General features: G+C 36.9%; 2 protein-coding genes across 2 annotated transcripts; one reads left to right on the forward strand and one right to left on the reverse strand.

Moving 5' to 3' along the window:
• Positions 1 to 100: 100 nt before the first annotated feature.
• On the forward strand, positions 101 to 14,098 carry LOC113107032 (histone deacetylase 6-like). The gene is made up of 28 exons (XM_026269161.1): positions 101 to 453; positions 916 to 1,011; positions 2,284 to 2,394; positions 2,765 to 2,850; positions 3,284 to 3,368; positions 3,449 to 3,489; positions 3,578 to 3,674; positions 3,884 to 3,981; positions 4,065 to 4,169; positions 4,553 to 4,621; positions 4,713 to 4,839; positions 5,069 to 5,134; positions 5,227 to 5,286; positions 5,371 to 5,460; positions 5,544 to 5,650; positions 5,725 to 5,792; positions 6,633 to 6,759; positions 6,854 to 6,982; positions 7,778 to 7,946; positions 8,092 to 8,294; positions 10,590 to 10,782; positions 10,861 to 11,010; positions 11,333 to 11,507; positions 11,619 to 11,974; positions 12,073 to 12,213; positions 12,690 to 12,836; positions 13,178 to 13,306; positions 13,421 to 14,098. The coding sequence occupies exons 2-28, from the start codon at positions 949 to 951 to the stop codon at positions 13,487 to 13,489; spliced, it is 3,261 nt and encodes a 1,086-aa protein (XP_026124946.1). The 5' UTR covers positions 101 to 453; positions 916 to 948; the 3' UTR covers positions 13,490 to 14,098.
• A 3,252-nt stretch (positions 14,099 to 17,350) lies between these two features.
• Positions 17,351 to 25,588, reverse strand: LOC113107033 (uncharacterized). Its single transcript, XM_026269162.1, has 3 exons — positions 25,431 to 25,588; positions 20,310 to 20,821; positions 17,351 to 19,281 (listed from the first exon to the last, which is right to left on the reverse strand). Exons 1-3 carry the CDS (start codon positions 25,506 to 25,508, stop codon positions 18,888 to 18,890), a joined length of 984 nt encoding a protein of 327 aa, XP_026124947.1. The 5' UTR covers positions 25,509 to 25,588; the 3' UTR covers positions 17,351 to 18,887.
• Positions 25,589 to 25,985: the final 397 nt, after the last annotated feature.

Consider the following 25,985-nt stretch of genomic DNA (forward strand, 5'->3'; position numbering starts at 1 on the left):
TAATGTCAAATAAAAATTTACTTTTTTAAATACGCTTGAGCCTCCACGCGCCCCCTATAGGATAAACTGCGTTATGTCTCACAAGAAATAGAATAGTTCATAGAAACATATTTACTTCTACTGCTCTGCACAGCTGGTCGTGTTAGCCGTTAGCATTTCCAAACAAAACATAATTGTGCTTATTCGTACCCTTTCTAGTGAATGTTGATTTTACAGTTGTATTTGCAATGTCGTCCTCATTTTGTTACGTAAATTTTCCACTTTTATGTCGAGTCCAGAGAATAACAACACGCACGGAAACTTAGGAAAGCAGACAGCTTGGCTCAAATGACTGGCAGATTGGTCTTTTTTATTTAATATCTGAATTTCAAAGTGTGTTTTTGACAACGACATAAGATTCCGAGAGAAAATCTGTTCAAATCTTCTCATACACATCAAACATTTCTGAAAGCAGTAAGTAAAACCTGTTCTGGACATTCTTAAGACATCTTGTCACTTTCATTTTTCCCAGACATTATTATTTATTTATTTTTTTAAGAAAAAAGAATTGGTCAGGTTTGTACGTCTCATTAAATATGCAAATATCTTGCTGTTGATGTCGAAATTGTTGAAAAGAAGAATGACTGAATGGAAAGATGCGTTCATTTATTATCTATTTATTAATTAGAAACTTTTAATTGTGTTGTTATATTTTTACATAAAAATAAATAATATGATATAAACTCCTATCATGTTATAAACTGCTATGTATTTGTTTCATAGCGACAACAGCAAATTCTTGAGTAATTTTTTCTAAATATGCAATAAAACTAAGTGTAGCATCTACAATAACCTCTGTTTTGTTATTTAATTATTAGTATTCCACATAAATTATCTTTCTTATACATGCAATGTGGCATGTTTTACTTTCTCAAGGTTTTTGGTGGGGATCTGTAAAATCCTTAAGTGATGGATACTGTTCCAGATTCCAAAGGTTCTACTCGATCACCAAGAGGAACACCAGAAACCAAAGTGAGAGAATGTTTATATAAAATAAAAAAATACTCTCCCTTAGGGCATCCACATTTTTTATCTGAATAGATTTGGAGAAATTTAGCATTGCATCAATTGCTCACCATTGCATTGGATCCTTTGCGGTGAATGGGTGCCGTAAGAATGAGAGTCCAAACAGCTGAGTGATGGTTGGATGTTTGTAATAAACAAATAAATCAACATATTTTTCTCTCTATCCATAATATGTACCCTGAAAAAAAGCTGGTCTCATCGGAACCAGGAAGGAAATATGCACATATCAAACACTTCTTACAAGTGCAAACAGTTCTTAGCCCATATCTTGGTGGATGTTGCTGTGAGAGGTGGAGGAAGGAAATTCAAGTATTTTGTCCTTATATTTTTGCCAAAAGTGAAGGTTTAAAGATAAAACACCTCATTGATGGTTTTGTTTCTTAAAACAGTGCATCTTTTCACAAGATGTAAATTGATGGACTGGAGTGGTGTGGATTATTGTGATGTTTTTATCAGCTGTTTCTCTCATTCTGACGGCACCCATTCACTGCAGAGCATCCATTGTGATGTATGTGATGTAATGCTACATTTCTCCAAATCTGTTTAGGAAAATAGTGATGTCAAGCGATCAATCTCGATTAATCTTATCCAAAATAAAAGTTTTTGTTTACATAGTATATGTATGTGTACTGCATACATTTATTATGTATATATAAATTCACACATACAGTATATATATTGAAAATATTTACATGTATATATATTTATATTATATTTTATATATATATATATATATATATATATATATATATATATATATATATATATATATACATATATTTATAAACAACATATTTTTCTTTAAAACATACATGCATGTGTTTGTATTTATATACGCATAATAAATATGCACAGTATACACATATCTATTATGTAAATAAAAAACTTTTATTTTTGGATGCGATTAATCGCAATTAATCGTTTGACAGCGCTAAAAAAACACAAACTCATCTACATCTAGGACGGCCTGTAGCCAGATGTGTTATTATTTTCACTTCTGGATGAAGTATTCCTTTGAGACAGTGTTCAGCAACTGTATGTTGATCATTTGCTGTTTTGATCAGTGTGTACATGAGTAACTTCATTCAAGGGTTAATAATCCACAGATATTCTTGAAATTTGCCCACTTGATCTGTCAGATGTGGGAGCCAGTGCTTTATTTGGATTCCTGTTTTAGGCTGCATGCAAATCTCCCTAAAAGAACTTTGTGCTCTCCAGAGAGAAAACAACAAACCAAACCATAAGAAGAATCTACAGGAGGCACGGAGGAAGGGAAGAATGGATCGGCGCAAAGATGAGGAGGAGATGAGCAATGAGCTTCAAAACTTGGTAAACACTTAATCACAGTCCCTGTTTTCTCAAGAATATTGTCAAGATTCGTCTGTATTATATTTGGAAGAAAATTAAAAGCAAAATTCATTTTGCATAAACAATAACAATTACAGCCTGTTTTTTTTAAACATTATTTTTCCTACAATTTATGCTGCTTTTCCTGCCTAGTTTTCTCAATTCTTACCTTGTCCGGTAGGCTACATACTATTTCATAAAGCATTATTGTACTTAACTACTTTTTTTTTAGATTGCAAGTAGCTTGTAGCATGGCAAAACTATTTTGCACATGATCCGTTACGCACATGCAGTATTTTCTCTTATCAGTATGGAAATTCACGTGATGGAATGCTTTTGGAATTTTTTTTAGGATGTTCGTGGTAAGACTAAAGCAACTGGAACAGGTCTTGTCTACATAGATGCCTTTACTCGCTTTCACTGCCTCTGGGATGCCAGGTGATGCTTCAGGATGGTTAAAACTAATAATAGTTTGCCTTAAATTCTCTCTCTCTTTTATATTTCTTTCTTTTAATTAAAGGGAAAGTTCACCCAAAAATGAAAATTCTGTCATTAATTACTCACCCTCAAGACGACATTCGTTCGTCTTCGGAACACAAATTCATTTTTGGGTGAACTGTCCCTTTGAGACTCTCCAGTAGAAGCTATGTAGCATTCAAAGATAGAACATTCTAGTCATATGCATTACGTTTGTATCAACTTGAATTGAGCATTCATTTGAAGATGCCTTGAAACAGAAATAGTATTTTTAGTGATTTAATCCAAAAAGGTTGCACTTTTTCTTAATGCTTAATCCCGTTTCAAATTGTTCACTTAGTCTTGGTTAATGAAAGTAATTCTATAACAGTGGGTTGGATGTCTTTGTTTTCAGTCACCCAGAGTGTCCAGCGAGAGTGAGCACAGTGATGGAGATGCTGGAGACGGAAGGTCTGCTGGGACGCTGTGTACGAGTAGAGGTAGAGATACTCTTGTAGTGATGATGCTGATTTTAACAGGTTTGGACCTGAGTTTTAATTGCTTTCGTTTTGTGTTTAAGGCCAGAGCTGCGTCAGAAGATGAGCTGTTACTCGTTCATACGTAAGTTTATATGCAAGATAAATCACCATTAATCAAGTTGGTTTATGATTATCTTACGCCACATGGGGGAATGTGTTGTGTACAATAGGAAGGAGTATGTAGAGCTGATGAAATCCACTCAGAAAATGACAGAGGATGAGTTGAAGACGCTAGCTGATAAATATGACTCCGTCTTCCTGCATCCTGTGAGTCTTCACCAGTTATTCCCCAATGTTTCAGTGTTCATCTTAATCCAGTACATTCCCTGATATTTATTAAAGTCAACATGATAATATTGACTTGTATTGAACATGAATCAAAGTCTCTTTTGGCCTTTAAAAAAAAGAAATGATACATAATTATAAAACATAATAATTAGAATGTAGTTTTTAGTTAATTTCTGGAATTCCGCCAGGAATTTTTCACCTCTGCGTGTCTGGCGGCGGGATCAGTTCTCCAGCTGGTTGATAAGGTGATGACATCGCAGCTGCGTAACGGCTTCTCCATCAACAGGTCTCGTTGCGTCTGTTATTCTTAGCAGTTCTAAAATAGCTCATTGATATGTTTGAGTTACTGTTTTTTTCCCGTACATGCAGACCTCCTGGTCACCACGCTCATGCAGATAAGATGAACGGCTACTGTATGTTTAATCATCTGGCCATAGCAGCGCGCTACGCTCAGAAACAGCATGGAGTTAAGCGGTGAGAGTCTGCATTTTGCTGTATTTTTACATTTTTTTATTTATTAGACATTTTGAAATTGACCTTAAATTCTTGATTCATTGATGTTCATCTAGTATAGTAAATTGTCTAGTAATCTAGTAAATTGGTTGTTTTTGTATTTTTTTTCAACAAACATAGCAACTTCTTTTTTTACTGATGTGCCCAAGGCTGCACAGGTGTCAGACAATATTAATAAAAGATATGAATTAATATGCAGAACTAATCCAATTCAAAGTCTGGTCCATACGTTTATTTTTCCTCTGAATTGTTCGAAAATATGTGAGATTAGAGAAACTGAATGTGTTGGAAACACAGTTTTTAATGAAATTTATAGCATGAGTTGTATTCTTTTCTTCCTCCAGAGTTCTGATTGTGGATTGGGATGTGCATCACGGACAGGGAATCCAGTATATCTTTGAGAAGGATCCCAGGTAAATTTCTCGGAATGTTGTATATTATGTCATATTGCGTTTGAATATCTGTCATTTGTAAAGATTCTCTCTCTGTCTTCCCGTGTGGCAGTGTGCTGTATTTCTCAGTGCACAGATATGAAGACGGCTCGTTCTGGCCGCACCTCAAGGAGTCTGACTGCAGCTCGGTTGGTTCAGGACCAGGAGAGGGCTATAATATCAACCTGCCCTGGAACAAGGTACACCCACCACGCTAATTAACACTGCCTGTCAGTGTTTACCTGACTCATTTCAGGAGATTAACACAATTATATAAGACATCTGTTTAAATAAAAAAAATGAGAGTTGAAGTTAAAAATGGTCATGCAAAAGTATCACTAAAATATCACTTAAGTGAAAAAATGAAATGCTATGGTAGTGTGGTGAGATTGGTACTGAATGTGGCCTGATCTCTTTATTTAACTGCAGATAGGGATGGAGGATGGAGATTACGTCACAGCTTTCCAGCAGCTGCTCCTGCCTGTGGCCTATGAGGTACAGCTGTCAGATCAGTCACCTGCACATCTGAACGAATGCTGTATCGTTTATCACTGACTGATCTCTTGTGTACTGTATGTGCTGCACAGTTCCAGCCTCAGCTGGTGTTAGTGGCGGCCGGATTTGACTCTGTGATCGGTGACCCAAAGGTGAAATGCTCCGCTTCAGTCTCTTTAATAGAGTTTTAACAAACTCCTTGCATTTGAATTCTTTTAAACATTCTTTATGTGTAGGGTGAGATGAGAGCGAGTCCACAGTGCTTCTCCATCCTGACCCACATGCTGAAAGGTGTAGCTCAGGGACGACTTGTGCTGGCTCTTGAGGTAAGATCGTATTATGCCAAGAGAGAATAAAATCCTCTACTTTGGGGTTCACATCTCAGACTCACTAGTGTTTCATCTGTTAGGGTGGATATAACCTCCAGTCCACAGCAGAGGGTGTTTGTGCTAGTGTGAGGTCACTGCTGGGTGACCCTTGCCCTCATCTGATCTCTCCTGGTGCTCCGAGTGAAAGGTCAACTGAGGAACACACTCTCTTAGTGTTATTCCCTGTGTGCTCTATTTGATTTTTTTGAGGTTTTGTTGCAGTGCCCTGAAGTCCATCTCAAAGACCATCTCAGCCTTGTATCCATTTTGGAAGAGCCTTCAGATGTTTGGTAAGAATTGCCAAAAGACAAGAATTATTATTTACAAATAAACTGATTAAATCTCCATCATTATATTGGTGCAGATATGAAATATTAAGACTCAATAAAAAGTACAGTTCGATATGATGGAAAATGTAGTTATTAAATACAATTATTAATAAATGAATATATTTATAGTTCTATCTTCACAAAATAAAGAATGTATTTTAATATAACCTAATACTTAATTGGCTAGAAATTGCCCATCTCTACAAAATGATCCTTATAAATGACCAGTTAAATTCCATGGTGTTTTTTCCAGTCATTAGTGAAAAGGATTTTTGGTTTAAACGGACATTATAATATTGTCATCTTCAGATAATATAAAGAAAGCATGGATCTATGGAGCCAAAAGAGTCTCAATAAAGATAAATGCACACACTACTTTCACATATGCACACATAGGATTCATACATGCACACACATAATCCATAAATACACACACAGGATACACAAATGCGCACAAGATTCAGAAATACACACACAATTCAGAAATGCAAACAACATTTACAAATGCACTCCAGATTCACAAATGCACAGGACAAGATTCAGAAATGTATTTCTGATGCACACACACATATATCTTGATTTACAAACTGCTTACGGTCTGTGAACTTCACTGCATGTGTGTGTGAATTTTGAGACTCCCCTGACCTGGCTCGACACACAAATGCCTTTTTTTTTAAACAGGGAATGATCTGCAAGAAAACAGATATCTCCCTTCTTTTAGCCAATCACAAGAATGCACCCCACGTGGGGGATTGTTTACTTATGTTTTCTGCGGCTCTTGAATGTGTGTTTGATCTTCAGAGGGTGGTCCTCTGTCCGATGTCCCTCCTCTGCCCGCTCCAGTGTGTGCAGAAGTGAAGGCCTCCTCTCTGATCACTGGACTAGTTTATGACCAGAGAATGATGCTTCATCACAACATGTGGGACGGGTGAGAGCATTAATTACAGAACACCACAGTATCCCTGTGAAAAGTGACACTTGTCTTTTTTTGGAGTGGTTTGATTACGTATTGATCCCCACAGTCATCATCCTGAGCTCCCTCAGAGAATTTCACGCATCTTTTGCCAGCATGAGGAGTTGGGTCTGCTGTCCCGCTGCCTTCGGATACCAGCTCGCCTAGCAACAGAAGAAGAGCTGGGACTCTGTCACAGGTGACATAACATTGAGTAAATCAACATTGACCACAAATATCTATTAATTTGCATAATTGAAGGGTTAGTTCACCCAGAAATTCAAATTATGTCATTAATGACTCATGTTTCCAAACCCATGAGACCTCCAGTTTAAGATATTTTAGATTTAGTCTGAGAGCTCTCAGTCCCTCCATTGAAACTGTGTGAACGGTCTACTGTCCATGTCCAGAAAGGTAAGAAAAACATCATCAAAGTAGTCCATGTGACATCAGACGGTCAGTTAGAATTTGTCTGTTGTGTGTTCACAACACTGATGCTGCTGACGTGTTATCTTTGTTATTGAGCGCACCAGAACACACGTCAGCAGCGTCATACATCAAAAGTCACTGCATTCGCACTCACAACAGACACGGAAGAGAAGACAATGCTGAATAAAGTCATAGTTTTTGCTATTTTTGGACCAAAATGTATTTTCGACGCTTCAACAAATTCTAACTGAGCCTCTGATGTCACATGGACTACTTTGATGATGTTTTTCTTACCTTTCTGGACATGGACAGTATACCGTACACACAGCTTCAATGGAGGGACTGAGAGCTCTCGGACCAAATCTTAAATATCTTAAACTGTGTTCCGAAGATGAACGGAGGTCTTACTGGTTTGGAACAACATGAGAGTCATTAATAAACATAATTTTAAATTTTAGGTGAACTAACCCTTTAACGTTTCCCCAATTCTGTTTAGTGGTAATTTCTTACTAAAACTGATTGCTGTACATTGCATTTGTTCCAATTTTTCTGTTTATCTCTTTAGTGCTGAACACATAAGTACTATGAAGAGTACAGAGCACATGAAACCTAGAGATCTGCACCGACTGGGAAACAGTTACAGCTCCATCTACATCTGTAATGAGAGCTACACCTGCGCCCTGATGGCCGCTGGGTCGTGTTTTAACTCCGTACAGGCCATACTCACAGGCCAGGTGTGTCATATTGTGATATTCATAAGTACTACACTTTTTGATCATGTTTCAGTATACCGTATAATGTATTCAGTATAGTGTATGCCACAGAAGTACTGCTTGATTTTGTTCCCAGATCTCCTCAGTTGTTTGTTTGGTCATGTAGGTGAGAAATGGCGTGGCCATAGTCCGTCCTCCTGGTCATCATGCAGAGAAAGACACAGCTTGTGGTTTCTGTTTCTTTAATACGGCTGCTTTGACCGCACGCTACGCACAGTGCATCACTCACAAGTCCCTGCGCATCCTCATCCTCGATTGGGATGTTCATCATGGAAACGGCACACAGCACATCTTTGAGGAGGATGACAGGTTTGTCCAGTCCAACAGTCAACCATAATCAAATACAGTAGTGGCCTGGATCAGAGCTGTTATTGTTAACTCTAAAGCTAAATTGATACATTAAAGATAATAAAAATAAATAAATAAGTTAATACTAAAACTAATAAAATAAAGTAATAAAACTAGTAAAAATGACAAAAGCACATGAATAAATGACTAACTCTAACTAAAGTAAAAATGAAATCTGAAACTAGAATGATATACTTAAAAATGATATAATAGTTTATAAATAAAACTGTATTTTGGATTCCAAAGTCAGGTATTCTTAAAAAGTCCATCATTTACTATTTGAAAAAGCCATATTTTAGTATGGCTAAAATTAAACCAGCTGTTTTGCTATTTGAGACTTCTGAATGCAAGTTATCTTTTTTGTTTGATTGCTCAACCTATTTGCAGTTTAAATGACTTACCGTATGGATTTGTGGTCAGATCAAATCTAGTATTTCACTTCCATCATTCAGCAACAGCTTGTTTACAAAGTAGCATTCATAAAACAGCAAGTGCTAAAATGTGATTCATCATAACCATGAATCTAAATGACTCATTTTTGCAGTTTTGCTTTATCTGGGTGGAGAGGCAAGCAGGGTTTGGATTATTAATGTGTCCTCTTTATGTTGTCAAATCAGGGGCGGATCTACCGGGGTGGCATAGGGTATGGCAAATGCCACCCTAAAAGAAAGCCTTGCCACCCCTGCTGCAACCCCAGTTGGCAGCAACGAATTAAATGTTATGGCCAATTTGAAAATTTACGAGCTCGAATCTTTCGTGATTCGTAATCCCGCTCCGAACTCCCGAACTGACTCAAATGATTCGCGAACCCACTCCGAAGTCTCGAATTGATTCAAATGATCCGCGAAGCCGCTCCGAACTCTCGAATTGATTCAAATGATCCGCGAAGCCGCTCCGAACTCTCGAACTGATTCAAATGATTCGGAAACCCGCTCCGAACTCCCAAACTGACTCAAATGATTCGCGAACCCCAATCTGACTCAAATGATTCGCGAACCCACTCCGAAGTCTCGAATTGATTCAAATGATCCGCGAAGCCGCTCCGAACTCTCGAACTGATTCAAATGATTCGCGAAACCCGCTCCGAACTCCCAAACTGACTCAAATGATTCACGATCCCCATAACTGACTCAAATAATTCGCGATCCCGCTCCGAACTCCCGAACTGATTCAAATGATTCGCGAACCCGCTTTGAACTCCCGAACTGACTCAAATGATTCGCGATCCCGCTCCGAACTCCCAAACTGACTCAAATGATTCGCGATCCCGTTCCGAACTCCCGAACTGATTCAAATGATTTGCGATCCCCAAACTCTAATACTTTACAAAGTATTAATATACTGTAATATATTTTTTGTTGTTGTTGCTATAAAGACAGACCTAATCCATCAATAGCCTTTAAAATGGCTTAAAATGCATTATATAAAAAAATAATGAGGCAATAATGATTGGTTAATAATAACACTGTTAAAATACATAATGTATAAACAATTTATGTACATGTTATTACAAATGGCATGTGATTGCTGATGTTACACTTACAGGACAATCAAATCCTTGTTTAGGCTACTGACCAAAACATTTAATTCAAATATTCACTTAATCTTTAATTTTTGGCCACCTTTTTGCTATAGATGACACAGGCTTTATAATTTCTTCAACAAAAAACGTGCATATCACAACCCTTAAAAAATAAACCATGGTTGTATCATAGTAAAATTGCTTAGTTTCCTTTTGAATGATTTCTGAATGCTTGAGACTATAAAATAGAGTCATAATAAAGTTATAGCCACAGGTAAATGTCGAGAGCTACAATAGTGATTTGTAAATAATACAATTTATTAATTTAGTTTTTTATTTGATTAAAGTAATTTTTTTCACCTCTATAGTAGTTTTTTTTCCATCATCATATTTGAGGAAGGGGGGCACAACAATAAATCCTGCTTATGGGAACCCTTAAGGTGTTGTTACTGTTTCAAATGCAAGACATTGATTGCATGAGATTAAGTTTGTAAATGATAGCCTGTGTCCTTTTGTAGTGTACACATATATTTATCATCAAACTGTGATAACTGTGACAAAATTCAGTATATACTGTATACGTTTGCCATATGTTGCCACCCCTCAAAAATTCCTGCCCCCTTCTCGCCACCCCATCAATATTTTTCTAGATCCGCCCTTGGTCAAATGCATAAATATCGTTTTTTGGGATCAGTCGCAGTGCTGACCTATCAAATGTCTTTCTGTTCTCCCAGTGTTCTGTACATCTCTCTGCATCGCTACGAGGATGGGACATTCTTCCCCTATTCGGAGGATGCTAACTATGATAAGGTGGGGAAAGGGAAAGGCAGAGGATACAATGTCAACATCCCCTGGAGTGGAGGAAAGATGGGAGACCCAGAATACTTGGCGGCTTTCCATCACATAGTGATGCCGATAGCCAGAGAGGTAAAAGCACATCATATGACCATATTTAACTGATGTGGTTTGGAGTTAAATACTAAATGAGTGTCGTCTATGCTGTAGTTTGCCCCAGAGCTGGTGCTGGTGTCTGCTGGGTTTGATGCAGCACGAGGCGATCCGTTAGGAGAGTATCAGGTGACCCCTGAGGGCTACGCCCACCTCACCCATCAGTTAATGAGCCTGGCTGCAGGAAGAGTGCTTGTCATACTGGAGGTGGGTTACATTCACAGTGTTTGTACTGTTTCAAAAATGTGCTCATTACGACTGACTTTGGCTGGGAAAATCTTAGAATGATTACTGAAGGTTCACTTGACACTAAAGACTGGAGTAATGATGCTGAAATTCAGCTTTGCATCACAGAAATAAATTAGGCTACATTTTACAAAATATTCATATATGAAAATGTTATTTTAAACTGTGATAATGATTCACAATAGTCCTGTTTTTTATTTTTGATTAAATAATGAAGCCTTGGTGAGCATAAGAGACTTCTATTAAAAGTATTTATGATGTCATCTTACCCTTTTCTCCATAGGGAGGATATAACCTCACCTCCATCTCCGAGTCAATGTCCATGTGCACCAGCATGTTGCTGGGAGACTCTCCTCCACCTCTAAACCATCTGCCACCTCCAAAGACCAATGCCACTGTCACCATTAACAAGGTCCTGCGTGCTCTCGCCCCCTTCTGGAGCTCCCTGAGAATACAGAGTGAGTTTGTTTATCCAAAAGTATGCTTCCTGTTAAGTCTAAAGACATTAAATTGTAAGAACAGGATAATTATTTTAATGCAACCTGCTTTTGTTTTTGTGTTTGTATCAGTTCCAGAGTCACTTCGTTTGGCTTTGCCATCTCCTAAAGCGAAAGGCAAGCGGGCATCAGCGGGCAGGGGCAAGAAATCTCCTCACCAGTCCACCCCTGCCCAAAGTCCTGGACAGACAGCGCAGCATCTTGAGGAGTCCGGCCTTGATGAGCTCAGTAAGGACCTGCTCTCCCTAAATCTCAACACGAGTACCTCATCTAACCCCAGCCCAGCTTCAGTCCCCATTGGAGGAGCCAGACGGAAGGTGAAACCCACCCCACAGAGGGATTCAGCCGGCCGGGAGCCAGATTCACCACTAAAACTCACGTCAGAGAAAGCCAGAGCTGGAGATGGCACACATGCAGAGATTACGATGGTAAAAACAGACATCTGGCACCATTCTCTAATGTCATTAGCAGTATGGTTTTGGTGACTAGTGATGTATTCATCATCAAAAAATGGTCTGTTGAACAGGACCGGACGATCCCAGACTCTGTGGTCACTGGAAGTACAGCTGCTGTGGATGACCAGGAGAACTCTGTGCTGGAGGCTGCTGGTGGTCAAGCCACCAGGATGTCAGTCTTCGAAGTCTTTGGAGCACAAACCACAGATATGGTAACGTAATAAAGTTATGTTAGCATAATAAAATTGCGGTTAAATGTTTAATGCACTTCATTTCAGTAGTAATACTAAATGTAAATGGGCCACATTACATTATCAGAGTCATAAAAATGTTAAATTAAAATAAGGCATTTTAAAATTGTATCAAAATAAAACACTTACTAAAATGTTTTATATTTAATTTGTTTACGGCTAGTTATTGCTGTTGTGCGAATATGTAATCATGCAATCAATAAAAAAGTACATGATCCAGATTACATGTAATATGATTCAAGGTTAGATTCAACTTTATTTTTATTACACGTGTAAGGTACAGGGCAATGATATGCAGTTTTAAAAATCAGTTACTATCCAGCTCTGTATGTATGTGTGTGTATGTGTCTATATATATATGTGTGGGTGGGTGAATTTAAGAATGTTGCTGTCACTGAATGTGAGTGGTGATCCAGTCGTGTGGCTTCTGTTGTTAGGACACCATGTATGTGGTGGACCCATTGCCATGGTGCCCACACTTGGAGTCAGTGCGACCAGTGCCTGCAGGTGGCATCGATGTCTTCCTGCCGTGTGAAGAGTGTGGAGGTGATGCAGAAAACTGGATCTGCCTCTTCTGCTACAAGGTGACAGATAATGACGCTCAAAGTCACAGCAAAAACAGCACATAGAATAGATGAGCTTAAGTCTTTTAGCAGCTTTACAGAGAGTGCTGAAGGAAGGTTTAGAGTCCCGGCTTGTCTCTGGCAACAGTGATGCACACTGGGGCTCATTCACTAAGCATGCATGCAAATGCCATAAATGTGGGAAATGTATGATGTACGGAAATGTACATCACTTCTATCTATATAAGAGTTGTTAGTTTTTAAGAAAGGACAGAAAATAGTGAATGATTCAATTCATGTTTCATTTGCAAAAATAATTTATCTGTAAAAGCAATCATTACAAAAAATAATTTGTACCTCAGGTGCTCTGCGGGCGTTATGTGAACCAGCACATGGTGACCCACGGGCAGGAGTCGGGTCACTCTATGGTGCTGAGCTTTGCTGACATCTCGGTCTGGTGCTACGCTTGTGAGTCATACGTCCACAACAAGGTGTGTGCCGCCCAGGTGTAATGTGTACTTTAAGAAATGAATTCAGTTGTAACTGTCAAGATGTTCAGTGCATATGTACAACAACTGTGTCACTGTCTGTCTCCGCACACACAGGTGCTCCATGAAGCCAAAAATGCCGCTCACCTCATGAAGTTTGGAGAGGAGATTCTTCCTTTCAACTAAACCAGCAGAGAAAAGGAAGCGTGTGTTTGCATGCATGTACAGTAGATGCACTGAAGAGACCAAACTTCTTCAATTTATCGGTCTTCCTTCCTCACTTGTGTGCTCACTCCTTGTGCCAGTTGTGAGGTTGTTTGCCAAAATATTGATTTTATTAATGGAATTGTTTTTAAAAGGTGTCCTCTCTACAATTTGTCATTGTAGTTATTTTACAAACAATACTTTGATTTTATGAAGAGTTGTTTCAGAAGAATGGTAGCACGGTAACACACCAGCCCAATCTGTAGTATTTAGTGTTTCAAATGTATAACGCTCTCAATGCACAACCAACAGCGTTTGCACCGCACTGTTGAAGCATTCCTGTTTTCATTGTAAGACTCCGGGCCAAGACGATCAAATGTGGAAACGACAAAACCACCTTAAACTGAAAGCAATAAATAGTGCAATATTTACTTAAACAGCTTTTGAGGACAGGCTGTGAGTTACTTTGTGTTTCTTTTCTTTTTTTATGTTTATTTTTGCACAAACAGTGACTCAAATCTTGAAAAATTATCACTTTGTAATTTTTGATGCATGTTGCATTCTAAATAAAAACTCTTCTGTTTCATGCTTCTTCTGTTCTATAACTACACTCTCAGAAAAAAGGTACATAAGCTGTCACTGGGACAGTACCCTTTCAAAAGGATGTACCTTACATAAGAATAAAGGTTGCAATACTAGTTAGTGCCAAATTATATTTATTAATATAATATTACATATATTAGACATTTAATTAATATATAGATCAAGATGTCTCTCACGTCCTCTTTACTCTGTATGGATGATTGATGAGCTGTTACTCTTTTCTCCCAACAGGGATTGACAGATAGTTTCATCTTCTCATTGTGATTCATTGGATTGCATTGCAGCGTACGTGTGTCTGCGTGCATGTGTGTGTGTATGTGTGCAGAGACCCTCCTCCCAATCAGAATGGCCCTGCGCTCCCCCTCCCGTCTCCCACTCTCCTCTCCCTCCATATGTGCGAGGAAGATGGTTGCAAGCGGCGTGGGCCTGTTTTTAATGTCACACATGCTGTCTTCTTCCCACAGAGAGGAAGAGGAGGAGGAGGAGGAGAAGAATCCCTCCATTCAGGTCAATTTCTCTCTTTCACTCACTCCTACATTTTTACGTGATGTTGCTCTCAAACTATTTATTCTTAATGAGATTTTCATTCCATTCATTATGTCCCTTTTTATAATTCTAAATGTATTTGATGTTTTTGTGTTCAAAATGACCATCTTATTAGTATTTTTCCCTGGTAATACCTTGTTTTTCAAGCACATGCTTCATTGTAATAGCATGGCATTCTTTAAGGTATAATGTAAATAAATGTGAAACACAAAAAAGGACAGATGATATTACCCTTAAGAACTATATAAACAGTAACACCTAATAATAAGGTTTTATTGATGAATAAATATTTTTTTTTTTGTAAATTTGAAGTAAAGCCTAAATAAAATAAAAAATAAATATTAGATGAATTTTTTTTATTGTAAATGTAAAAAACTAAAATAAAAAAGTCACATTGGCAACGAATAATAAATAATAATTATAAACTAAAGCTAAATAGAAATATTAAAAACAATTAATATTACCAAAATTAGAAGGACTTTAAAATTAAGATAAAGTATAACAATAAAAGCGGATTCAAAATATTAATTAAAATTATTATATATTATAATAATCCCATGATAATAAAATACCACTGGTTTTATATTTTATATATATATATATATATATATATATATATATATATATATATATATATATATATATATATATATATAATTTATTAATCAACTTTCCTTGTGATATTGTGGTACTGAGTTTAGCTGTACTGCTTGCTTGATTATGTTTCTTCATTTAGTATAATATGAATTACACTCATTTTCATGTTATTCTGTACACACAGATGTTTTAATCCTGTAATGTTGTCTTCTCAGTGGCTGGCTTGTTACTGGCAGCGTAAGACAGGCCTGAGCTGGTGGTAAGTCAGTCGTCTGGTTTTTCTGGCAGTAGTTCTCTTCTGTAACAAACCTCTCTGTTCTTTCTCTCCCTCTCAAGTGGCTGTTACATCACATTGTTTGTGCTCTTCTCTTTCGACAAATAATGATGACATAGAACATGTGAAGAGACGCTTATCTCTTCCCCCTCAGCATGATGTCATCATCCTGTGAATTCTGCTTACATAACCTGTCTGCATAGAAACTGTCACTTGGCAACAGTATCCGAGTCCTTTCTCCCCTGGCGGAGGAAAATTGCTTTGATCTTATAATGGCGGAAAGGCCATTTTCTTTAGTGCATTTCCAAGTGGAGGTTCAGTCGAGGTCTCTGTGACCTTCTGCTGTGCACAAACAGATCACATTAATGTGGTTTTCAGTTAAATGATGTTTATAGACGATCAACTGTGATGTTTGATTCCTTGTTTTGGATGATTTTGTGCATTTGAAATGAGGACTGGAGTGAAATGTAGTTAGATATTCAGCATCATAATACTGTGAATCTGTTTATTTAGTTCAGTTGTTTTCTTTGTCTTAAACATGGATTTAATTATTTGGTTATCTTTAGGCTACAAGTAGCAAATACTTGTTTTTAAACAATTTTAAGTTGCATGAAATCAAAATTTGCCTTTTTATTTTCTTATCCAAGATCTGAATTAGTTTGTTTCCTCAGCATCACTTGCTCACAAATGGATGCCGTCAGAATGAGAGTCCACAATAATCCACAAGTAACCCAGACATCTCCAATCCATCAGTTGACATCTTGTGAAGTGAAAAGCTTAGTGTTTGCAAGAAACAAATCCATTACTAAGATTTTTTTAACCATGGCTAAAATGTAAGTAAAAAAAAAAAAAAGAAAAAAATAATCTCATCTGAATCAGGAGAGAAATATGCACAGATCGAGCAGCATTTATAAGCGAAAACAGTTCTAAACAAATATTTTGTTGGATTTTGATTTTAGAGATGGACTTTTTGACACAAGGAAGCATTAGTATGGATTATGAACTGTTTTTTTTTTTTGTCCGAAAGCAACATTTTGAAATGAAAATGCCTTAATGTTTTCTACAGACATTCAGCTTTTTACTTTACAAAATGTTAATTGATGGACTTGATTCATGTGGATTATTGTGATGTTTTTATCAGCTGTTTGGACTCAATCTGATGGCACCCACTCACTGCAGAGCAAGTGATGTCAATCTACATTTCTCCAAATCTGTTCTGTTGAAGAAACAAAATCATTTACATCTTGGATATCTTGAGGATGATCACATTGTCCACAAATTTAGCATCTGCCTCTTTTCCTTTTTGGATATTCTTTACAATACGGTAATAAATGTAGTTTCATAACAAGGTTCGGGAGAAGCACGTCAGATACTTAACCTAATTAGCACAGGTGGAACCACTCAAGATAATCAACCTTAGGGTATAAATACAGCTGAATCAGCCTACCTGTCTCTATTGACGGTTTATCAGCATCCCCCCTCCACCCCTTCTCCTCCACTAGAGTTCACTTTACACTTTCATATACGGGGGGGTACTCTAGGTTCGGGCCATTCCTGAGCTCGGAGCCCCTTCCCCGGACAGCACGCCAAATACGCATTATAATATTCAGTTAATTATATGTAAGTGTGAACTCGTGAAAGTTGATGCCAACATTAAATCTGCAAGCCACTGTTGTATTTGTAATTGTCTTCATTGAGTGAGCTGCTGTTTAGATGCAATGCTAATAGGCTAGGATTTTATCAAGCTGTTGCGTTGAATGTTAAATGTGAGGTCATTTCTAACACACTGATACTGTAAAAGCAATGCACAATTCTAAACAAGATATTGTTCAAATACACTTTATTAGCTCTTACAGTGATTTTTGTTGTTTGACAAAACTCGCAGTGCAGAGATACGTATTTTTGTACAAGATTTTATGACTGCACAAATATACCGAAAAGCATTTAAATATAGTAAGATCCACGATTTCTCTCACAAATTCATAGTAAGATTACAAATCCAGAGAGCAAGAAGTTGGGACAGTGATTAGTATCAGACAGAATGTTTCGAAGCCAAGTCAAGGGACAAAATACACTTCATCAAGCTTGGATAGGATGCATATGATACTAAGAAGATGGTACATCACTTCAGACAGCCAATCAGAGAAAGAGAGGACAGGAAACAGGTTTGACTTTTAGACAGGCTCATTTAGAGACTCAACTCTTGTAGTGCTGCTTACTGCTGTATAAAGCAGCTGATCTGATGTTGTGCTGTTATCTTATGCTGTTATCTTTATCTTATGCAATAAATAGATTTGAATCATTTTGGTTTTTCAATAATTTGTTTCCAGAAAAGAAAAAAAATCTAAATTCAGCTTAATTTCAATATACAACAGGAATAGGAGTAGATATAGCAATGTCAAATATTCTACTGATCTGATTCATAAGTCTGTAAATATAACACAATATGAAACACCGTGTCTCCAAACCCACTAAGAGCTGTAGCAAATCTCTGATATATTTGGTTCGCTGTAGAACCATAGTCATGCTGCTTTTATCTATTGAGAAACTCAGGGATTCTGGGTAATTTTGTCACGTGCATTAAGGGGGAATGCACACGACAAAACATCACCTAAATGCTGTTCAAGCTGTGGTTTTGTTTTTGAGGACCAACCGAGTAATCTTATTTAGATCTTATTTAGAGTGAAGCATCTTTAAAACCATCTCTGTAATAAAGATTAGTGTGACCTTGATCCTGTTGATTCTGACAAAAACAGCAATGAGCTGCTTGTGCAAGCCAGTAACTGATGATAATTTCCATGTCGGTAAGGTCATTTAATGCCTGTACTATGAAAGCCTGTTTCCACCATGGAGTAAAAAAAATTTTTTTAAATTAAAAAGGTGACTGAGACTGAAACTCGACTTTATACCAATTCTGAGAGAAAAAAGTCAGAACTGCAAAATGTAAACTCAGAAATCAGAGAAGAAAAGCCAGAATTTTGATATAAACTCATAAAGCTTAGAAAAAAAAGTCATAATTGTGAGACATGATCTAAATTTTTTTTTAAAAGTTGCAATTACCTTTTTTATTTTTTTGGCAGAAAAGGCTATCCATACTGTATAATGTAGCCAGAAAGAAGAAAAACTAAAAGCATATTCCATAAGCTGTAATGTGTGTGGGATTTATTATAGTATAACACTGAAACAGAGTAACAGCATATCAGAGTACCTCGGCAAGCAGGCCTTGATTGGATTTAGGCAGATGACAATAAAGACTGGCGTATCTGTAAGCAAGTGAAATGTTGCAGTCCCTCTCTCTGTCTAGTTTTCCCTCTATTTTCCCCCAAACATTTCCTTGTTATTCCTCCTTTCTTGTACTCTTTAGGCTGGCAGGTACTGGAGGATGTGCTGTGCGATCAGAGCGGGGTCATATGTCAGGGCTCTGCGCTTGCGGCTGTGTTTTTTGGGGGGTGGCAGGTCAGTGTCTATGCGCTTCATCCTCTGCAGGCCGACGTGAGGTGTTCTATTGCTCTGCCCTGGGATCTCGTCGTCATCCATGTCGCCATCGAGCCGTTTCACCCTCAGAAGTGATGCCTCGACCTGGGGGGAGGGTCCGGGGCCGGAGTCCAGGGACCGGCGGGAGCGTTTTAGGGCAGGTCCTCTAGATTGCTCCATGTTGGCCACAGTGCTCAGATCTCGTCTAGCGCGCTGGTTTGAAGGGCCTCCCTGATTGCCACCTGATGCCAAGCTGGAGAGGATCTTCTCAACAAAGTACCTTTAAACATTTATTTAAATTTACATTTATTCATTTAACAGACGCTTTTATGCAAAGAATAATACATACAAATTGTAGTATGTTTGCTTAAAGACAACTTGAAATTAAAATTCACCATAGCAATGTGTATCAACATGACACATGCTATTACCCCAAAAAAGGTTGTCGTTATTTTTTGTTTTGTTTTTTAAATTAACTGCATTTCTGGGACAGTGTTATTGTGGCAGTATTTTGTTTCTAGTTTTATTACTTTTTAGTAATTTTATGTGCTTTTTATTATTCGTGTTTTTTTTTATAGTTTATGTTTTCCATCTAATAAATGTATTTACATTTTTTATAAACTTTCTGAATTAACTTTTGAACTGTATTTTTGACTCCATTTTAATGTTATATTTTGTTTTGTGAAAAGAAGAAATTTCATTTTTGTTTGGTGTTTGTTTTAACTGTATTACTATTTAGTTAAAATTTTACTTTACGTTTTCATCTAATATTTATATTAGGCTATTATTAATATTTTGAATGAGCTTTGGTTTCATCATTTTCAATTTTCATATTCGTTGTAATTTTGTTATGCGTTCTTTGTGCTTGGGTTTCAGTTAGGGTGAGCTCAGTTGTAGTTTTCATTTATTTACAATTATCACGTTTACCCCCGGTTTCACAGACCAGGCTTAAGCCTAGTCCCAGACTAAAGTCTAAATCTGAGCTGTTTTAACTGAAAGAAATTTGCACTGATTGATCTTAAAATATATCAGTGCCTTTGTTTTGTCTCATGATGCACACAATTAATGATTTTTCTAAGTCAAGTTAATAAAAATTACTTAAATGTCCTAACTGAACTATGGCCTAATCCTGGTTTAGTCTAAACCCTGTCTGTGAAACCGGCTTTAGTGTTTTAGCTTATTTCAGTTAGCTTTATTTAAATCCTAGACTGTAAAAAATAAATCAATTGAAATGTTTTTAACAGTTTTTGTTCTTATAACCCTGAATCTGAGTTACTGGTCTCTTTGCGACTGACATGTTTTCATTACCTGAGCATCTCTTGGTCTTTGTCCTGCTCTCTCTCTGGTATCCTGTTGGTGTTCGGAGCAAGTCCAGTCTGCATAAGTCTCTCCTGCTTGTAGCGGTTCAGTAGAGCCTGAGTAAGCTGAGGGTCCAGAAGGCCCTGTCGTGAAGCCTGGGGCTTGGCCATGCTCACGGCCTGCTCGGTCTCATCGTAGTCTGGAGGGTATTGGCTCTGGAGATCACTCTCCTCCTCCTCATCATCTTCCTCAGGTTTTCCCTGTCCGTTATTCTGTGCTTCATTCAGGAGCCGCAGCATCGACGCCAGATAAGCTGCTTCCTGTTCCCGCCTCTGATCGTTCTCCACCAGTCGCTGGAAGGCTTGTCCAAGACCTTGAGCTCTCAAGACCTCTGGCTGGTAGTACAGATCATTGCTCCGACTCCTGAAGTCAGCAGCAGGGTAAGACATCATCTGGGCCTCGTAGGGCACTGAATCCCGCAGGTCTCTTCGTAGACGGACTCCACGCATGGCAGAGAGAGGCTGACAAATACAGAAAGGACAAAGAAATCAAACAGATGATTGGTGAAAATGTATTGTTTCTATGACAAACAACTTTGTGCACAGTTTGTTACCGACAAGTTTTATTTACACTCATTTGTGCACTAAAACATGGCAGCATGCAAAGACAGAGTTTTTTTTATTGTGCAGAGAGCAGGGAAAAGGTTTTTCCAGTTCAAACTGTTTCATAATCTTCATAATGTTCAGAACAAACACACATGCGATGCATTGAGTTGTGTATGCAGCTTTTATGACCTCATATAAAACACTAAAATGATTATTTATTAACAATGGTCCAAAAAAAGGTGGATTACATATATTACTATAACATTTATGTTCTTTTTGTCAGCTACTCATAATAAACAGCAAAGCTTTTTCTAATTCATAAAACATTGTTTGAAGTTTCTGTGAACACTTTTAAATGCAGCACTTAAAATAACACTACTACCTGTTAGATATCACTGAAATAAGATTCCTGAAAAATCACATCTGTTTCTGTGATAGTTCTACTAAAACAATGACGGGGAGCGTTTTTTCCCCCAGTAGAGGAGGCAGCAGAAGTCAAAAATCTCTCAAAAATAAACATAATAACGAAAGTGATTTAATAAGTTATTTTTTGTTTCAATTAATTTATCTAAAAGTGTGTATAACAGTGCATATAAAGTAGAACTTATATTTCTTTAAAACGCAATTGGCGCGTTCGTGAAAGCGCATTTCGATCAATCAGAATGAATATTTAAATGACGCAGCGTCAAAAGCATTTTCATTCAAACCAGAGCCGTTGAAAAGACGCTGAAAGCTAACCAATTAATTTGATTGGTTTGAATCATAGCCGCTGAAATTCAAACCATTCAATACAAAAGGCTCTGATTCAAACCATTCACATTAATCGTATAGCTTCAGCGTCACCGTTGGTCCGCATAACATGGGATTAGGAGCAGATGAAAAGAAACAAATTTAGACGGAACAACTCAGACTAATATGAATTTACTGAAGAGTGCCGTGGATGAAGTAAAACTACAGTCTGCACACTGGCAAGTAACGTTAGATGATATATGGAATGGGGCCCTCCATTCTTGTACAAAATATCTTACTTGTGGCGCTAATAGATTTGTTCCGTTCACTTGCTATGTTGACAGGTAACGTTAACGTTTTGTCGTCAGACTCGGTGTTGTCAAATTAAGTTAATTAAAAATGGTTGATGCTTTAATGGAGTTCAGTTATTTTGGTTACTTCAGCTAAACATTTGTTGTTAATTTAAAACAGTGCAAAATTAGTTCAGTTGACATTGACAAGTGACGTGTCTTTGAGCATTTTTTTTTGGTTTTGTTAAGCCATAACTTTGTGAAATTATTTAAAATTGTTATACTTGAATGGATTTTTTGTTGTTGTTAAAAAACCACGGTGCTGAAAGATTTGTTCCGTTGATTTATAATATTGACAGGTGACGTGTTGTGGTGGGCGGGGCTTTGGTGTAGACATCGGTAGATTAGATTAATTTAAAATTGTTATAGATGCAGCAGTTGATTACAGATTTTTTTTTTTGGTATTTTCAACTAAAGTTTTGTTATTGTTATATATTGTTTAATAATTTAATGCAATTTAATAATGTAATCTTGGTTATCAATTAATAAATGCTTACAGTGGACCAACTGTATAAGGGCAGAAGATTTCATGATTTGACTTACATTTGCCTTTGAGAGAACAGAAACACACACCGCCCACTTCAGTGACACTTTACATACTAATCATTCATGCACTGGAGAGGAAGTATTAGTAAGCATGTTTTCCTCTCCTCTCATCTGCACTCCCATCCTCACGCCTCCTCTCCATCCCTACTGAGTCAGACATTCAATTATAGTCACACACTTTTGACAATAAAAGAAAGATGCTTTCTAGAGCCTGAAATCACTGTAGGGTGCATAGTAAGCACATTCTGACAGTATGAGTAACCAGCTCCTCTTCTGCTTATATTAGTTCTGTCACTGGCACTGATGATCTACGTTTAAGACTTGTTTAAGCAGTGATTTATGGTCTGAGCCTTGAATCAGTTTCTCTACTTATGTTAGCCACTGCTTGAGCTCAAGCCTGAGGTTATAAACGGAGTGCTGAGTCATGGCATTGTCCTCTGTGTGCAACATAATTATTATAAATTGCAAAGCGAGCACTGAGAGACAACTAGCAGCAGTTCTCAAAAACTACCATATGCAAAAGTTTTGTGTTCTTGTAAAGCATATACTGTGTCTAAATAAAACATTTTTTGAGGAGTCAGTTTCTTAGTTCAAGCTTCATGTGGTATTTTAGGGCTGTCATGATTAATAATAAATGAGGCAGATATAATGACATCTGAAACTAAAGGAACAGGATTCCTCTGAGTGCTGTGTGAGTTTAATCAGTGACTCACTCTGGCGCATTATGACGTCTGTAGCACTCCAGACATACACATTGCGTGTGTGGGAGATCTTGCTGTTCGTATCATGAGTTCAAGTGGTGTCGATGTCCTCTGGTTCCTTACCATCTGCTCCACTCTGCATTACTGCGTCAGTGGAGATGTTTTTATTTTGAACAACTATCTGCAAAGTTATTTGAAAACTCCTGCAGACTCCAGCCAAAGTGCTTTCTCTGTCATCAGGTTGTATCTAGTTGTGCGTGTCTTTATACAATTTATTAGTGATTATCAATATACTTAATGGGTTTGGACTTAATTAATAAAGATACTGAAAAAGATGCTTCATGCACCCACTTCGATATAAAAAAAATCATGGCAAGTGTAAAAAACAGTTTACAATAAAACGTTTTTACAGTTTAAGTGTATAGATTAAGTGTAATACAATCAGTGTTGTTATAACTAAAACTATTTAAAATGTCTTTGGTAATTTAAAAAGCTGAAATAATAAATTAAATAGTAATTGATATAAAATTTATATAATAAACGAATAAAAAATAAAACTTAAACCTAAAAACATTTTTAAAAATCCATTCAAAATGTTAAGATTAACTAAAACTGTTAAAAACGTTTTTGTAATTTAAATCAGGCTCAAATAAAATAAATGATAAATATCAGAAAAAAACACAATTAGAGATGTTGCCATGGAAGCTAACTGACATAATACTAATATATGAATAATAATTACTAAAACTAAAGCTGAAAAAAGCTAACTAGAAAAAAATCTAATAAATAACTAATAAAATTACAAAACATTTTAACAAGATGGCTACAGTTTAAATGTAAAATGCAAACTGAAAATATATAATTAATAGCTAATTTAAAAATATAGAATATTATATAAATAATACAAAAAATACACTGAACCCAATAATATGTTCACATATAGAGTCATTTAAAATCTTTATTTAATTTAAATAATTTGTTAATTTAGATGGTATACATGAAACACATTTTAGGTTAACTGACCGTTTTTTTTTTACTGTATAAATGGGTGGATGGAAGAAAACCGAGAGTGCTCCCTGAAAGCTGTTGCCACGGCAGCGTTCCTCCTCCGCTTGAAGTGATAGAACGGCTGTTTGCTCTGCTAATGAGATTGTGCTACCTCTCCTATTGACTTTATCACGTGTTGTCCTTCAGATACGGCCCTTAATCCTTCACACTTTCTGAAGTGTTTTTTATTCAGCTCAACATGATTGTTTCATTGACAGTTGCTGTCCGTGGTGCTGAAAACATTAGCGCACACTAATGACTGCTACACATGCTCTTTCAGGACTTACAGCCTAGTTACTTGAATTCACAGCTCTTTATATCAGCTATCCACAGATCTCTCCAATGCATCAGTAATGCTTAATTCTAATTTTCATGATAAAAGGATCTAGAGACGAGTATATTACAGGCTCTGTTGACTTGACAAATTGATAGCAATGCTCTAAGCTTTCAGAACATCATAGAAAGGCCCTGGAATCATTACTGATTTTAAACATTAATAACCTTTATTGAATACTTTTTGCAAATAAGATTAAAAAAAAAATTATATTAAATATTTTTGAACAAGAATCATCATCTGTTATAAAATGGAGTTCTTCAGCTGAAAAAAAGCATATAATGTTTAATGTAATGTTGGCTTGTTTACAAAAGCTCTTTATTCTGCATCCATTTCTGTGTACTTACTTTCTGAGAAATTTCCAGAATTTAATCAGGATAGTATTCGACAGTAAAGCCCTGTTGATATGTGCTCTGTTGTTGCCAGGCAATAATGATTTGTACGCCCTGTTTCACGCCATCTGGCTTAACTGATCTCATTGCTCTCTGTTACATATAAGAGTAGCAGAAATGTACACGCAGCCAAGCATAACATATTAAAAGCCCCTAAATAGTACATTGTGTACTTTCACATATTATATATAAGCCATGTGCAGTGATTTGTATACAAACACTTAAAATTAAATAAGTAAACCTCATCCTAAATGCAGTGAAATTGGCATTTAGCACCAAATGCAAACCTAGCAAGTAGCAACATAGAGATAAAAAGGAAGAAAACATGCAGATAAAAAAATTAGCTATAGAGAAATCAGAGTGAAATAAGCACTTAGTCTCAACAAACACACATATGATGAGGGTCTGGTGTGGTGTTTGCTTTACCTTTGCTTCTGGTGTGGGAGTCTGGAACAGCATCAGGGAGAGGAAGAGCAGAAGAGAGCTGGTCAGAAGGCCCGACATCCTGGAGTAGAGAATGAAGCTGCCTCTGCAGTGAAGAGAAACGCTGGCACTGTACACCAGCACAGAGACGGGCAGATCAAGGCAGAGAGAGAGAGAGAGAAAGAGCGCACAGGAGGAGGAGCTTCAGTGCTTCTTTGAACAGAGAGGCATTACAGAGAGAGAGAGAGAGAGAGCGCGAAAGAATGTTGCATGTGATTTTTGTATAGTAAATCTGATGGAAATATTTCCACTGCAATCTGAAAAATCTGATCAGAGTTTAGTAATGCACATGTATGGAAATGGGTAGCCAACATAATGTCTGACTGTACAAAATATTAATAACAATTCACAATTTCAATAAGGCAGTATCTTTTTTTATTGTGCAATGCAATCAAAAATGCAAGCTATTTTTCAAAGTTTTGTAGTAGTAATGAAAATTATAATTATAACAGACCGGGTAAAAAGTAAATATATATATATATATATATATATATATAT

Source organism: Carassius auratus, chromosome 8 (genome assembly GCF_003368295.1).
Source record: "Carassius auratus strain Wakin chromosome 8, ASM336829v1, whole genome shotgun sequence".
NCBI classification, from domain to species: Eukaryota; Metazoa; Chordata; class Actinopteri; order Cypriniformes; family Cyprinidae; genus Carassius; species Carassius auratus.

Excerpts from the sequence above, each read along its gene's own strand:
- LOC113107032 (XM_026269161.1), top strand. The coding sequence starts at position 949 with ATGGATACTGTTCCAGATTCCAAAGGTTCTACTCGATCACCAAGAGGA. Across the intron at positions 3,982-4,064 it reads AACGGCTTCTCCATCAACAG|ACCTCCTGGTCACCACGCTC; the intron begins GTCTCGTTGCGT and ends CCGTACATGCAG. Across the intron at positions 10,783-10,860 it reads TGATGCCGATAGCCAGAGAG|TTTGCCCCAGAGCTGGTGCT; the intron begins GTAAAAGCACAT and ends TCTATGCTGTAG.
- LOC113107033 (XM_026269162.1), bottom strand. The coding sequence starts at position 25,508 with ATGTCGGGCCTTCTGACCAGCTCTCTTCTGCTCTTCCTCTCCCTGATG. Across the intron at positions 20,822-25,430 it reads CTCCCACACCAGAAGCAAAG|CCTCTCTCTGCCATGCGTGG; the intron begins GTAAAGCAAACA and ends TGTATTTGTCAG. Across the intron at positions 19,282-20,309 it reads AAAGACCAAGAGATGCTCAG|GTACTTTGTTGAGAAGATCC; the intron begins GTAATGAAAACA and ends AAATGTTTAAAG.